General features: G+C 38.7%; 3 protein-coding genes across 7 annotated transcripts in view; 2 read left to right on the top strand and 1 right to left on the bottom strand.

The window, feature by feature from the left end:
* The first annotated feature begins 118 nt into the window (after positions 1-118).
* Positions 119-2,117, top strand: Wol (wollknaeuel). Its single transcript, XM_064132598.1, has 5 exons — positions 119-316; positions 597-771; positions 871-1,067; positions 1,174-1,282; positions 1,548-2,117. The coding sequence occupies exons 1-5, from the start codon at positions 254-256 to the stop codon at positions 1,988-1,990; spliced, it is 987 nt and encodes a 328-aa protein (XP_063988668.1). The 5' UTR covers positions 119-253; the 3' UTR covers positions 1,991-2,117.
* A 121-nt stretch (positions 2,118-2,238) lies between these two features.
* The window catches only part of LOC135168419 (autophagy-related protein 16-1), a 196,322-nt gene continuing 182,287 nt past the window's right edge, over positions 2,239-16,273 (top strand). Inside the window, exons 1-8 of one of the 2 annotated variants that reach the window (XM_064132588.1) lie at positions 2,239-3,537; positions 3,615-3,873; positions 4,431-4,593; positions 4,895-4,983; positions 5,212-5,265; positions 5,980-6,115; positions 6,267-6,372; positions 6,514-6,656. In XM_064132588.1, the coding sequence (XP_063988658.1) occupies positions 3,405-3,537; positions 3,615-3,873; positions 4,431-4,593; positions 4,895-4,983; positions 5,212-5,265; positions 5,980-6,115; positions 6,267-6,372; positions 6,514-6,656 (1,083 nt within the window). In that variant the 5' untranslated portion in view covers positions 2,239-3,404. The remainder of the gene's footprint in view (positions 3,538-3,614; positions 3,874-4,430; positions 4,594-4,894; positions 4,984-5,211; positions 5,266-5,979; positions 6,116-6,266; positions 6,373-6,513; positions 6,657-16,273) is intronic. The other variant, XM_064132589.1, reaches the window with a different exon arrangement.
* LOC135168415 (uncharacterized) overlaps positions 13,471-16,273 on the bottom strand; it is a 223,817-nt gene continuing 221,014 nt past the window's right edge. For all 4 annotated transcript variants that reach the window (XM_064132576.1, XM_064132575.1, XM_064132577.1 and 1 more), the window contains one exon: positions 13,471-15,774. In XM_064132576.1, the coding sequence (XP_063988646.1) occupies positions 15,187-15,774 (588 nt within the window). In that variant the 3' untranslated portion in view covers positions 13,471-15,186. The remainder of the gene's footprint in view (positions 15,775-16,273) is intronic.

Raw genomic sequence — 16,273 nt, 5'->3', positions numbered from 1 at the left:
TAACTGATTTTTTGGCATAAAAATAAACAAAAAATGGAAATTACTTTTTAATCACTTTTAATTTTGACAGCCCAGTATTCCGTAATTCCCATAAATACTTGGCTCCGATAAGTCACACCCACCAGTATGGTGCCCCCTCCCCATGTGTATTGTATCACCCAAGTGCTCCTAAGTGACGTGGAATGAATTTCATAGGATTTACCGAGTCTTTACCAACTTTTTCAGCATTTAGTGCCAGATCATCGATCGTACGATGATTTCTCTCTACACTCTAATCATCAGTCTCGTTGCACTTGCATTATTTATCAGCGTTGCGGTGAGTTTACTCAACTAAAGAGGTTATGATGCATTGTTGACATACCAATGACTTCTGGACTGCTTTCTCAAAATATCAATTGAGGACTGATCAAAGCGAAATTTGGAAGTCTTGGATTAATGCATCAGTCGTTGAGGGACTCCTGATTTATTATGACATATCTAAAAATAATTGGACTACCCTATTCTACTTCCTACTTCAAAATACAACTAAGTCCACCATTAACCTTAAATATTAATTTCGATAATAAAGCTTCAACTGTTTATCACTTCTATTCTAGTTTTGCATAATCCTGTACGTAATTACTTCCCCATATCCCAAGATTTGGAGGGATGAGAGGGAGAAATATTTTATTGATGGCAAGACTGGAAGAAAAGCTACATTCCCATCGATTGACGATGAATTCACCGTCAAACTTAGTGTTGTGGTTCCAGCATATAATGAGGAAGAAAGACGTGAGTACTTTTGTAGTTATTCGGAGATACTCATTGTTTCAATCCAATGGACCTGATTTCACACATTTAATTAATCGTCTACGTTGATTCCCTCTCCAGTGATTCCAATGTTGGATGAGTGCCTCGAGTATCTCGAAAACAGAAAAAAATCAGGACTTACTTACGAAGTGATTATCGTCAGTGATGGAAGTACAGACAAAACTGTAGAAGTAGCTCAGAGATATGCAGAAAAATACGAAACTGTCAGAGTTCTGGACCTGGTGAAGAATCGAGGGAAGGGTGGAGCTGTGAGATTAGTGGGTTACTAACTAATTCAATTTTTAAAATTTTCCAAGGGAGAGAATATAAATTGGAGAGCTCCTGAGTCAGGATTCGTGAAAAGTGTTTTTTTCTCTTCTCCAGGGAATGCAGAGTGCTAGAGGATGTTTATTATTGTTTGCTGATGCTGATGGTGCTACGAAATTCGGGGATCTTGAAAAGTTAGAGGAGAGCCTGAACGATGTACTAAAATGTAAGAATTTTTCAATTATTTTTTTTCACAACTAGTCCTCAAGAAATAATTCAATGAATTCACGAATATTTTTTTCGATTCACGACATGACCCATTGTTGTATAACTGAGCACAGCTGACCTCTCATTTAAATTCGAATTTCCCCGCCTTTTTCTATGTCATTTTTGAGTGCGTGCGAGCAATAATTATTTCAATCGTTAGAAGTGAACATGTAAACTCTTGAATTTGACCGATAAATTAAGTTACTCTATTGCGACCCTTTCAGTTGACTACTCAGAGAAGCCCCATGAAGCTTCTCTGTCCAACGCAGTCATCTGCGGCTCACGAGCCCACCTGGAAGAGGAAGCAACAGCCACAAGATCAATCTTTCGACTGATTCTCATGCATGGCTTCCACTTCCTCGTATGGGCCCTTTGCGTACGAGGCATTCGAGATACTCAGTGTGGATTCAAGCTTCTCACACGTGAATCCGCTAGGACTTTATTCCGAGCCCTCCACGTGGAGCGGTGGGCTTTCGACGTGGAGATGCTCTACCTCGCTCAAACACTGGACATTCCTGTTAGAGAGATTTGTGTGAATTGGACGGAGATTGAGGGATCCAAAGTCGTTCCTTTCTGGAGTTGGTTGCAGATGGGTCGAGACCTGGGACTCATCTGGCTGAGATACACTATTGGGGCTTGGAAAATCGATAGGCCTAAGAGATCTTAAGGAATTCGCCAGATATAAAATTTAATCATTTATCAGCTCTCGTTTATTATATTTTTGAGTATAAAAAAAATTTTTGAAGTTGTGATTGTAACTATCTCTCGTCATCAATGAAAATTCAATTAATCTATCCTTTTCTTTTATTCCTCGACGTTCTCAAAGATTATTTTAAGGCACAGTAAACAAAAACATTTGCAGTTAATTGAAAGACAAATTTGGGACCCAAAACCGTCTTTTGGGAAGGGGAAGTATCTTGATTGCGGAGACAACTAGCGGGTAGTGGTGGGGTGAAGCTCCCCGCAGTTTCCCCTTAAGACCGCAAGGGGCTGGTCCCGCTGGTCATTCGGACAATGGCTGTATTGAGAGAAGCATTGATTCCGCCAAAGATCTATTTATTCCGGTCGAAAATATCGAGATAAGTTTTTTTATATCCATATACCAGACTACAAGACTTATGATGTGCAAAAAATTACTCCTCGACTCTAAAAAATATCTCTCCACCCGTTTTATCGTAAGTCCTTTCCAAAATATTTGTCTCTACGAAATGATGCCGCCATAAATGTATCACCTTATCAGCCAGAAAATCAGAAGTAAATCAAACAAATTGATTGACTCATATCGCCAGCGCCATTATGACTGCATATTTTCATGATTTATGCACAATAATGTCTTTTGAATAAAACAAAAACAAATGTCTCGATTAATTGCGTATGATGAAAGCAAAACAATGCCCCGGCAATTTGGAGATAACAAAATGGCGGAAGACCAGAATGGACGCGAGCCATTTCACTCGTTGGCTGTTGCAATCGGTTTCTAAAAAAAAGTCAATCCCTGGTAAAAGTGAATGTATTTTTTCTCGTGATTAATGGATCATTGGAACCTGTTAAAATTTCCGCGTTATCTTTCCATTTTTACCACTCGTCGATAATCCAACAGCTGAAATCCCCATTCGCCCTGGTAGAGCTCACATCTCCTCGGCAAAATTCAAACCAATTAGTCCCGACAATGCCCCGACCTTCCGATCCCCCCGTTTTCTACAAAACAACAACAAACAACAGTCCTAACCCCAGCTGACTCGTCGCCAACCCCCCACCACTGTCCACTGTTTAGAATCGCAATCCCAAATACGTGAGTGCGGTAGTGTTTGGTGCGTTGAGGTTAGAGTAGCTCTATTTTCCTCAACAATAAACATTAATTCTGCTTTATTATCCTCACGATGAATTACGCGTTAACAAGTGATAAGTTGAAGGGACTCAGTGGTGGATTATTTCGTGTTGTGAGGGCCGCGTGGTGAAAGACAGTCGTGTGTGTTGTCCTCTCAAGTTTCAGTGAATGTGGTTTAGCATTTTTTTTTCTCAAATTTCCGTTCAAATTGTTGAATTATTCGTATAACCAGTGGTATAAATAAATAAATGTGATGGCAAACACTGAGACACCGGACTTGACATACTCCCCAGGTGCATCGTCAGACTGGAGGAAGAGCATCATATTGCAATTGCGAAATCGAAATAGATCCCAAACATACTGCTTCGACGATCTCATATGTTTACGTAAGTTTATTTGAATAACAATATTGTTGAGTTTTTATTGCCAATTTTTAAGGTTATTTATTATTGTGGGGGTGCAGACAACCGGCTGTTTGAGAGTGTTAATACACTGAGGGGCGAGAACTTGCATTTGACAGTTGCCAATGAAAAATTACGATGTGAGGTGGCCGGTGGATCTGGCACCTCTGGAACAAATGCTGCACTGGAGGCCAGATTACTAGCTCAGGCTGAAGAACTCACAATGCTGCACAGGCGGAGGGGAGAGCATACTCAGCAGATTGTTGATTTGAATAATAAAATTCAGGAGATGAGCAAAGATCTGCAGAGCACGGAGGCTAGGTAATTGTTATTTTGCAAATTTATTTAGGATTTAAATAAATTGTTCTCTGGGCGATCAAAGAATCTTTAGTTTGTCCTGTGGTTACTCAATAATTACAAAAATGAAACGAATTGTCAAAATTAAATAATGATAATGATGAAAATGCAGTTATTAGAACACGTTCATAGAGAACTCTTTTTGTAAGCAATAAATTCTCTAACAAAAATTCTTTTGAAACTTTCTCTCGAGCTTAACTCGTCATGGATGTCAGTGACAAATCAACAAACTATCTAGCTACTTCTCACCAGTAATTAAATCCCCTGATCTTTGAAAAGAATTTTCCGTTGAGTTTGTGTTTCCACTTTGAAAATTTTTAAGCTCCTCCGTTCTCCTATTTATTCATCATCTCAGCATGTTAATTAATTATGCTAGTGAGAACGTTGTGTCACAGAAGAATTCCAATTTCACTGAATAATTAAAAAATTTCTCTTCTTTATCAGCTATCCGTTGTCTCTCACGCTTCACTGAATTCCAAAGGTCTCTTTTAAACTGACTAATTCTCTCTTTTTTTTAACAGTTTAGCCGAAAGCCTCGAGGCAAATGCATCCTTGCGTGCTGAATTGACAATGTACATGAACAAAGAACGTGAATTAGAAGGCGTTAATCAAATGCTGAGAGACGAGTATCAGGCTCTCCAATTGGCCTTTGCTTCATTAGAGGAAAAACTGCGGAAAATACAAGTAAAGGCAATTGAATTTTTCCATTAAATCGGTACTGGAATAATGAAATTATTTGTGTATGACTTGGGGATGAGAATTTAGAGAAAAATGTAAAAACATATTTTTATAGAAAATTTCTGGGAACATAAGAGTCTTTTGCATGTCTTTAAATTGGCTGATGTTTTCTAGGTACTCTGAGAAGAATTACTCATATCTTCACTTTATTTATATCGTTATTGCTTAGGAAAATTTTCAGATAATTTTGTAATAACTATTCAAATTTTTTTTTCAACACTGAAAACTACCCCAAGAATATTTCCAGGAAGAAAATCGGCAATTGGTGGAGCGTGTGATAAAATGCAAGGCCAAAGATGCTGAGAAAATGAACGAGGAGAACGATAATTTCATGAAGTACGTATGAAAAATAAATATGTGTGGGACTAGCGCGTTACGAATTATGGAAGACTCTACTTCAGTAAAGTCTAAATAAATTTCCAAATTGTAATATAAAAATTTCACATAAATTCAATAATGCCAAAATGAAGGAAGATATGCAATTGGAGAGATTGGAATAGAATTTTGCAATTAAATAATAACGCGCGTCAGACACTACACAGGAAATGGAAATTTTTATTTCAGCGAGGGTTTTACCAGTCCAACAGCCTTTTTGATGCAAACAATATCGAAATTCGGGTAAGTGCACACGAATAACCAGGCGCGATTTGCTTAATCTAACGCATAATCCATTAATTCTTAACACGGTTATACGTTTGCATCCGACTAAAATTCATTCATCATCATTTACACGCTCATTTGACTGAAAATTATCCTTCAATCAAGCAGTGTCAGGTAGTTTGCTCTACATTGGCTGAGAGTAGGGTCTTCCATAGAGGAGTAACGTTCGCTGGTGATCACTGGACCGTGGGTTAATGCCATTAACTTGAAATGTTATTATTAAACTGTAAACAACTGGTGGAAGTAGTCGAGCTCCAATTTTCCTTACCTTTTAATGAATAACTTTGAGAATATGAGATTCAGAAAAACTGAACGAGACGAAGGGCTCTTGAAATTCTTTCGTAAATCTGATAATTTTGAAAAGCAAGTATCGGTTGCTCCATAACTACATAATTTGAAGCTCGATGTTAACGTGTTCTGATGATTTCTCAATTATTTGCTCCATATGAATTATGATCTCATGTGCAATTCTCCTTTTCTTGGATGTGTGATTGCTTATTGACATGAAATTTGAATTTGAAATTCTTGGATATGGATGTTCTAAGTAGAGTTGGTGTTTTTATGAGACGACAGCATCTAAAAAGAACTACTTTTATTTGCTAAAAATACCCGAAATTGTCCCTTCTAAGCTGCACCCAATAGATAAAAAAGTAACTGGCAATTTTCATTCAGAAAAAGACAAGCAAAGGTCCAGAAAGATCTGGAGGATGCCGCCAGAGATACGAGAGCGGTCAGCCCTGACAGGCTAAGCCTGAAAGATGGTCTCGGAATAACTACAGCAGTTCCCTCCAACGTCTACATAAAATTCGTACGTCTACATAATTATCTCACTGGTTTCCACAAAATTTAGAATTTTCTATTCAATTTTTGAATGTACAAATACAGAATAGGAATTTGTGAAGTGTTTTGGTTATGTATTTACGTGGGAATATAATTATCAAAATGAATTAAACTTTCAGAGTGCTCACGATGGTGAAGTTAGTGCTGTAAAGTGGTCTCCAGTAGATAGAATATTAGCAACTGGCGGTGCAGATAGGAAAGTCAAACTGTGGGATATATCCAAAGGTAAGATATTTCTGTAACTGTGCAATTTTCTTTCTCACTCATGGGCTTCAATTATAATTATTACATGTTTAGAAACTATTTTGGGCGGGGAGGGAATACCAGGGATTCCAATGAGATGGTTATGATGTTATTTGGATTCAGGTTCGTACGAGAGCAAAGGAATGCTGGTGGGCAGTAATGCTAGTGTTATGTCTGTGGATTTCGACTCAACTGGAACTTTAATCCTCGGAGCCTCTAATGATTTTGCCAGCCGGGTGTGGAGTGTCAACGATCTGCGGTTAAGGGTGAGTGAATTAAAATAATTATCTTTGAAATTCGGATGATTGTAGGCAATTTGGATATTTGAGGCTATAAGCGACGGCCTTCAAGTAAAGAGTCACATTTTTATATCGTTACATAATTATATGGCATTTACTATTGTCTAGATTTTATTTTGTAGTACTTTATATCGCGTCGAAGGATTTAATCTCTTCCACGAATTTAATCATCTTGTTAACATCCGGTTTGGGAATTTAATATCGTAATGAGTAAGTTGATAAGAATAATCAAAGGCTAAAATTAAAACCCATCGATTATGCATTCATCCGGCAAGTCCAACAATAAGATAGACGTAACGACTCCCTCGGGCCTCCAAAAAAACATTTGGCAAAGTTTGGAAATTTTTTTTCCCTCAGTCCCGCTATTTTTGCCCCTCCCCCCATCCTCTCGAACTCTCTCGAGGAAATTCTAGTTCGACAGGTACTCGATACAGGTCTCTAGGTATTTTAATCCCCCAGGTCAAATAGTATTCGTGATTTGCCATTCGTTAGCGTGACGAAGATTTGCATGCATTCCTCTTGAAACAATTTAAAAAAATAGTCGGATAAAATGGGAATAGGGTCAGACAGTCGGCAATTGCTCTGGGATATGCGGAGACACGGAGTTGCCTTGCCATTCATTCATTGGTTGTTTGAGTTTGAGTGGGCATTGATGAAATATTGTTGCATTATTTCGAGACAAAAATGTGTTTCTCTACTGAGAGCATTGCGATCTCTTCTATCGTCACGATTGACGATTGAATTGCGTGTGAATAATCGTGGAAAATACATTTCTTTGGATATTACTTTTTTACAACTAGAAATAAATAAGAGAAATTGTTTTACTTTTAGAATATTTTTTGTTAATTCAATTTATTTAAGTGTGAAAAAAATAATTTCCTCAGCTGCAAGCCCTTGATCGATGGCCTGTTGTAAGTTGGGGGGCAAAAAATTCTGTTAACAATAAGAAAACAATATAATAAGCTGAATAAGTAATTGATTCATCAAATTTTAATTCTGTTAATTGAAGCGGAAGGAAATTATTGAGAAAGATTTATCTCTTAAGGTATTCTACGGAAAGGGAAAAAATATCACTCGCCATATCCCGGTTAAATTACTCATTTCCCGAACAAATACTAAATTAGGACGGGGGTTTCATCCTGTCAGTTAATAATATTGTGATATCCTCGGTGAAACGTCGGTTTCTCTGAACTAATTAAATTTTTTTTATCATCAACCGCAAGAATTTCATTTCAAATTAAAGACAAGAACGAGGACACGACTGACGTAATACAGTTAATCAATGAATCTTTCTTTTTATTCTTATACCTTGAGAACGGTAAGAAGGGAGGATTACGTGATGAGGTATAATGAGATTTTGGACGATAGATCGACCATAAGGACGCACAGCAAGAATTTGAAGTAAAGTACTGCAGAAGAACAGGGGTATGAGAGGGTTTCTGGCATCGGCAAGAGGAGACTTGTTAGTTACTGCCTTGGTGAGGTAATTAACCCGAAACTTTAAATTATTAAAGTCCCTCGTTAGTTTCCATATCACGTTCAGCTGCAGGGCTAGCCCTGTCTCCTCGATATATGATCATGGACTTCACTGTATAGTTGCATAAAATTTACCCCTCGCTCGTATTTTTGGGAACAGAGTAATTTGATTGAGGACAAAGTGAGATAAAATTAAATCCATACTGTAATAATTATTCTTCTTCGTAGATATCTGCACTAATCGTTTATGAATTATCACCTAAGATAATTAAGACAGATAAGATAAGATGTTCTGGGTTATTTATGAAATTAAAGTTGAAATAAATACAAATGGAATGCTGACGAGAAAAAAAATCAGCGAAAATATATCATGTGACTTTTCTCACTCCCCCGAAAATTCCGAAAATCCCCCAAAAAGCATCATTCACATCTACTATTCCCAACCCACAAATATTTAACAATTAGTTCCCCCCTTCATGTGTATGTACATCAAAGCCCTCTTCCCTTGAAAATAAATTCATCCGTTTGTCCCATTGTCTCTCACCAACAAATCCCGAATTCATCAAACACAATTTATTTATTCCAATTCTTCATCCTCCCTCCTGGGATAAATCAACAAATTACCCCGGGCAACTATCAACATAACAAAATGACGTTTCCCTCTATCCAAACAGCCCTTGTTTTTGAAACAACAGTAACCAAAAATGTACAAACGTACAAACGTAGTTCGAAGAATGAAAATGTTTGCTAATTGTTTGATGGTACAGTGAACACTCTATACACTGAACTGATAACGAGCTCGTGGAACTCCAACTGAGTATTCAAATTAACTTGCATAACTCAATAAGATACATAAGTTGAAAAGAGATGAACGTAGAGTATAAAGTGGGGATTGCAGTGGGTCATAGTTAGGGTGGGGAAGGGGGTTGAAAAACAATGCGTACCTAGTGGAACGGGGAGAGCCAACTGGAATTGCGAGATCAGAGAGGAAACCTAGTAAAAACATGCATATATTTCCATATAACAGCAGGTTTATATATTAAAACCGTCACTGGCAGCGCGTGGTTACATTTGAATGCGTTGTCCTCACGCCAAGTATAATATCAAATTACTACACGTTCTGGCACACTAATTCGATCCCTCCCGCCCTGGCTCCGCCCCCCTGTACAAGTACATGAACAATAAAAACATGGCGCAAGGACTGTTTCAACTATTTCATTTTTTTGTCTGACTGGGTGTTTTGTAATTGGGGAAATTTTTCATTTTGGGATTTTTTGGCCAAATCGGCTGTAATGATCCGCAGGGAAGGAAGTTTAGGTGCAGTTGGGCGGTAGGGAATGGGGAGGGTAATTCTTTCACCGGAGATTTGAAAATTGTTCAGCAAAAGTAGGACAGATACTTCACAGCTGGTTTTAATTTTCATTTTAATTTTCATGTTTAGTTGAGAAGATTGACAGTCATTTCATTAATCAAAAGACTCTCTTATGAAATTCAGTATTACTTACTTAATGGAAATTACGACATCATTTATTTAACTAGATATTTTGACTTCCCATCAACTTCATCTTCCGTTAGCTTCATTTTCGTTCTCTTCGGTTCCTTTACCTCAACTCAGCACTCATCTTCCTTATGGATGAACCTCGACATGATGGAAGCATGCGTCAGTATCAAAGCTTTAAAACATCTCGAGGATTTATACTCATTATCGTATATTGAAGCCGTCAGATAATTTAAAATTTACCTAGCTTCAACGACAATTTGTGGAATATGTTACTACGCAAGCCTTTGTAGGCGGGATTAATCAATCTCTGGAGTTTCCAATAAAAATAAGACTCATGATGGAAGTCAGCCTCATGTTGAGGCTCGTCAGCCATCGAACAATTTTATTTAAATTCGCTCAAAGAGTATCTCAACAGCGTTTTGGTGATTCCGTATGGCTGATTCATAATCATCGTCGATTTTTCCATCAACTTTTTTTGTGAACATCCCAGATCCTTGTCCCTGGGTCTTCCTATTATGCTCTGTCATGTCCCTGAGTTTCATGAATTCCTTTTGCATATCCTGCACGCGTACTCCTCTCTCCATCAAAACTGCTTGTCTTTTCTTTACAATCATTTACAAGATTATTATACTCGACAAGATCTTCATCATGAAGATTTCGCTTTCTCACTTCCTCCGGGATTAGCACACTTGTCTTCGAGACCTTCCTGCTAATAGAAGTACTCCTTCGTGATCTTTTTTTTTAAACAACCACAAGTCGTACAAGAACTTTACTTCACCACCAAATCGAGGGCTTTGTCAGCACTCCCTTTTTTTCATATTACATTGCCAGACACAGTGAACTCTCAGGCTGAATTACCGGATCATGAACTCTTTCGTGTTTCTTCTCTCGTTGCACTTCTTGTGATGTTGTCGATCTTGTCTAATACTTGCTTTATTGCAACACCGATTTCCTCTATACGAAGGTGGTGAGTTGCTCCAGAGAATCCGTTACAAAGGTTTATCCGGACGTAGAGGGCATTGATAGCCTCGCAACCTAGTGCGAAATATCATATTATGAACTTTTGAGTTTATGACTGGTGCGTTTGATGTCTGCGACTCTTCAATTTTTTCAGTTGATTCAATCTTTCTGTTTCGCAGCCCCTATTTCAGCTGTTTCTTGCGACCCAAGTCAGCGTTGCCTTCTGTAACGAAGTCGAACTAGATGTGTCAGTCTCTGCTGATGGAATATTGACAGAATGCATCGAAGATGAATAAGGAATCAATTATTCTGCATCCGTGTTCCCTGTTGGCGTTGACGGGCTAGTTATTATCAGTCGATTCGTCTCGTCTTCTGCAATTCTGGCTGCAATGAAAATTGCAGCCAGAAGACGAGTAAATACCTCCCCTTTCCTATTCGTGATCCAAAGTTCTTATTTCACTTAATTTTAAATTGTTAGGATAGAGGATTAAGCTGACACTATAAATAAATACAAACGATATTTCTACGAAATGAGTTTATTTCTCCGTAATACAATTTCTGTACAATCTCCTATAATCGAAAATCGTCAGTTGCATCGAGAAACCCATTCGCAAAAAAAGACAGTAAAAAAAGTGTCTGAAGAAATAAGTAAAAAATAGAAGACTCGGCATTTGCCATTTCGGCATTGAATTTAGTCCCCTCCTACTTCATTCATTTCAATCTCCTGAATATTACTATTAATAACGAATATTCATTCAATATTTTTATTACATTTTTTTCGTAGCCAAACTATACGAGTTGAAATAAAAAAAAAAATCAAGAGAGCTGAGTTTTTTTAGCGGACAAGCAACGGTGGATGATGGGATTGAGAGGAAAGTCGAGTAGTGGTATGAGGCTTCAGGGTTGGGCGGAATATTGAAAGAAAACACTAAGCGTTAAGTAGGATCAGGCACACAAGAGAGGAATTTTTAATTGCAAGTGTGACAGATGATATTCAAACTACATGAAAAAGAACATAATAAATTAAAAAAAAATGAGAAAACGTAAAGAAATTAATATTCTTTTTTCGCTTTCATATTTTTTGGTGCGAACACATGAAAACTCGACAGTCGGGTAAGCTCTGTACGTGACTGTATACCTCGGGATTTTGCGATGGCAATTAATCCAGTGTTTGGAATAAAAAAAAAAATATGAAAATACCCGCACAACATGGCGAAGATTTGCCGGGGTAAAAACAACCTATTTTAATGATGTAAAAAAAGGGTAAATAATGTGGAACGTTGAAGCACAAAGTGATTGAGGATATACGTGTCATGGTACAGAGTAGACTCGAAATCGTGTCGTGCTTACACGTATAGTGCCGTGTATGGACGCACCTCAGGCTCGAGGACAAGCACGTACAGACGTGTAGATGCGTCGGGGGATAGGAACGTTGGGATCGTCCTCGAGCCCAATTTAACACTTTTACCTATTTCTTTTTAAATCTTCCCCATCATTCCTCAGTGTTAATACAAGAATTAAGGAAACCATTAATTTAATGAATAACGGTTTTTTATCCGATAATCGCGTATGCGCGTTAATGTTAAATCTAACGAGTTTAATGGCAATCTCCATTGAGTTATGTTTGAACTGTCATACCAGCCCCCTCACGGCTACTCATGTACCCGAGAGGGGGGCACTACGGGCGGACAGCCGCAGCGGATTTCAATTAACTCGATGAAAAGTGCTTCATTCAGTACCTAATCGAAAAAATAATAACACTTGTCTATGTTTTTGCGATTTAAAAAAAAAATTGACAGGAGTCCACTGCAAACAATCGTCATCATAGCCTTTCGGTATCTGGCTGATCTATAATTAGGGGTTAATTCTCGTACCCTCACACCACGAAGCTTTTTTTGTACGCACATTATATTCTATGGCTTAATCTAAATATCGATTAATTTTATCATCTCGTGAGAAAATTCGTTAATAATATTACTCTCTCGTTGGTCTTCACTACATTACCACTGTGTCGGTATTCTTTCCTAAATTAGGGTAGCTGGCACCTGTACCGGTCAACCGGTTATTTTTCTCAGGTGGCTGGTACAAGCGTCAGCTACTCTAAACCCAAAGTTGCTCAAAATTTTCACTGAAAACACTTGAAACAGCATTTTGCATCGCTGTACGGTTTAACTGACTCGTTCATTTATATTGAATACGAGTAGAGTCAATATATGCTGGGATAAAACAAACGATAAACGTGCAAGCTGTGGGGTAGTGGTGGTTCGTTGGACTGGGTAGAAGAGGGGGTGAAGGAGGGAGGGAGTTTTACCCGGTAATTGTATAATCCCTCCAGTACCATTTGTTCTGTTTGTCTTCAACGAGTGTATTCTAATCTTCAAGTTTCTCAATTAAATTGATGCTACGTGAGAGCGTTGTTTGACTTGTCGACAGATCTCCTCTACCCCCTCTTTCCACCCTCCAATCCTCTCTCTATTACACGTTTACCTCATCCCCTTGTCCCCTTCGACTAGTGCAATTTCTCTAGAATTTGAGAGAGAATGATCCAACCACTGGAATGTCGATATCAAAAGCGGTTTGAATTTCTTTTACTCTTATTTTACCTCAACTTATTTGATCTCGTTTTTTTTTTTTTTCATTTTTTTCTTCATCATTTTTATCGTGGAATACTTTGAATCCGCGCATTCCTCTCACTCTTCTTTTTCTTAAAGAGGATAAAGCTACAAGAGGTGGTGGGTAATGGGCCGTTTCGAAGAGTGAGGGAAACGATGGAAACGTTTATCGCGCGATCGCGCGTGAATCTTCTCGGAAGCACGATTTACCCCCTCACCCACCCCCTACGACTCCACCCCCCGCGCGCTGGTTCACGTAAGGACTTTTATTATATATATAATGGGTATGTACGATGTTGCCTCTTTTCTGCAGCCGTACCTATTACTTTTATCTATATTTTTAACTCTATTTTTTGATTTTTTTAAATTATTTTTTTTTTTCATTTTCTGGGCCGATGGGCGAGGCAGAGGGCACAGTATATCTGTATGTACCTCAACTCCCCGACCCTTTTTCGTCTACTCACTGAGACCGTTAATTAAAGGACTACCAGCCAAAATAATTATGATCCCCGGGTGGAAATTGCACTTTTCCCTGGTACCTCATACCGAAAATGCAGAGAAAATGGAAGTCGCACCGTCGACGAGAAACTATCGAGAGCCTACTTTCCTTTCATTCAGTGCCTCATCCCCTCTGGGTACGCGGTTCTTACGCTGGGTTCAACTTTTTAATTATACCAACCGACATTTATGGGATTTTTTTTTCGACTCTTCAGGAATGTGCGGGGTGTAATGCACTTTTTCATCGTTAGGTGATTATTTGAGATATCTTTTTTCAAGGAATCGTGAGGGGATGAAACTTCTACAGGGAGAAAAATCTGTTTGAAAATTATGGAAGGATTTTAGTAACCGCGTATGTTCCCGCACTTTAGGTTTATTTCTTCGATATTGTTTATGGAGGCTCTAACGATAAATCCGCCTATTGTCATTCACCGGTTGCGATTCATTTCGCCATCATTACGCATTAATTTAATATACTTTCCTCAGTTTGGGCAACACGAGGGGAAGACCATTGAGAGATAACTACTTGAAATCAGAGACTAACGACTGAAGCGAAACTAATTTCAGTACCAAAGTAGTGAAGGGCAAATTCAAATTCAATTCATCAACGCGAATGATCGTGAAACCGAGGGGATTCACGAAGAGAAGCCAGAAGGTTCTCCGCGTGAAAGCCCTCGTCCTCATGAACCTTCCCCTTGAAAAGTTACATTTCACTACTCCCCTACTGATTCCATTCAATATTAAAATTGATAATAATGCAAAAGTGTAATTATCTAGCGTGAGTCTCATGACTTCGTACCATCATAGTAAACACGTTTATCGCAGCGTTATCAACAGTGGAGCCCTGACAATGAATGAACAAAATGGACACTGCAGTCCATCCTCCACAATCAACCAAATTACATAGAAAAAAAAAACTTTCGTCGATAAATTGTATAGTGAGCATAAGCCTTGAAACGAGTTTAAATTGTTGAACCAGGTCAAGCGGTTCGTCACAGTGCGTGTTACTGGGTGGTAGCCCAAGCGCAATGATGATCCAGCTCGACCTGAATTAAACTCTAGCTTGGGTTAAAAAAAAACAAAAAAAAAACTTGAAATTAAAAAAAGTAGAATAACTAAATGAGTCGTTAGTGGTTCCACCGTAGCGTCCGCCATGTGATAATACACCTGTACACAAATGCATCATGTACGGGCGTATTATCTGGACAATTTCGACTGCTGCCCCTGGCATTGGGACACTGGAGGGGCCGGGGGGCAGTGGCCGAGTGAATGTCCACTTTATCTCGTTTTACAGAGTGATTAAAAAAAAAAATAAATGTACCAGCCGATTCGTTAAAAAGGCACGATAGGTTTAAAATGATCCAGCGAAATAGTTATTGATACGATGGTTATCGCAATTTCTGTTCATTCTTCATGTTTCGTTACTTCCTCACTCTATCTCTCTCTCTATTTAGAAACGCCGCGAATAACCAGCGTCATATAACTTGCAGAGGCTGTCAGCACGACTCGGTATACCCGTATGCATTGCACCTGGTACTGACACCGATACCGATAGTGCCTCCTGGTGTTTTAATATTTGCTTGCGTCTTTGCCATGTAAATGTCCACGCAGCAATAATGATAATCTGGGCAACAATGAATAAAGCACCAGCTATGATGGCCTCAGCAACATTAACGCATAAACCATAACGCCCGCTCAAGTCTACTATATCCTCACCCTCAACACCATAAATGCTGTCACGTGGCATTGATGTACGATTACCATTGTTGTCGGTTAATTTATCGGATGTTTCGAAGCCAAATTTATCGGTTATTTGGATTGACTGTACTAGGAGAAGATCCTCACGCGATGTTTGAGATGTTGTGTGACGTCGGCGACGGCGACGACCAAAGCTTATCACCGAGCGTAATTCACCGGTTGATTCTTCCTGGTCGCATTGCGCTGGCTCACAGCTTGGCATACAGGGAGTCACTAGAGCACGGAATTGCACTACCTCCGAGCTTGGGAATTTGAAGGCGTCGAAGTGTGATAACAGAATCTGGAAAATAATTTTTAGACGTTAGATCAAGTCAGTGGTGGAGGAGGGGGGGCAGGGCGGAGGGCGGATAATTAATTGTGTGAAGTAATATATGGAGACTCAATGAGCGGTTTATAGGTTCCTGCGGCGATTAGCAACAGCGAAACAGCTGATTTGACACCAGATGTTGGTAATGAGGAAGCTTACGAAAAAGGGGAAAGGAATGTCGGTGTGAGGCAGGAAAATCTTTTCCGGATTTTTCATTTCGTGAGGAATTATCTAGCAGAACTTTACTGAAAAATAATTTCGTGATGATTTCGTGAAGTCTTGATTTCTGGCATTTAAAAGTCCAGCGGGAACTCGACGGAAATTTGAAATTTGTTTTTTTCGTGCGTCGGCCTTTCTGACTCGTTTTATTCGTGAAAAAAATTGTTAAATCAGTGGAGAGGATACATTACTGACAATCAGTTATGTTAAATATTCAGTATCTCAATCTAAAGTTCAGTTACTTTTGCGGTGA

The sequence above is a fragment of the Diachasmimorpha longicaudata genome, chromosome 13 (genome assembly GCF_034640455.1).
Source record: "Diachasmimorpha longicaudata isolate KC_UGA_2023 chromosome 13, iyDiaLong2, whole genome shotgun sequence".
Classification (NCBI taxonomy): Eukaryota; Metazoa; Arthropoda; class Insecta; order Hymenoptera; family Braconidae; genus Diachasmimorpha; species Diachasmimorpha longicaudata.
The sequence above is the reverse complement of the archived record's forward strand: the minus strand, read 5'-3'. Positions and strand labels throughout refer to the sequence as shown.

Coding starts and splice junctions, on each gene's coding strand:
- Wol (XM_064132598.1), top strand. CDS start 254: ATGATTTCTCTCTACACTCTAATCATCAGTCTCGTTGCACTTGCATTA. Junction 1,068..1,173: donor AGGGTGGAGCTGTGAGATTA/GTGGGTTACTAA, acceptor TCTCTTCTCCAG/GGAATGCAGAGTGCTAGAGG. Junction 1,283..1,547: donor CCTGAACGATGTACTAAAAT/GTAAGAATTTTT, acceptor CGACCCTTTCAG/TTGACTACTCAGAGAAGCCC.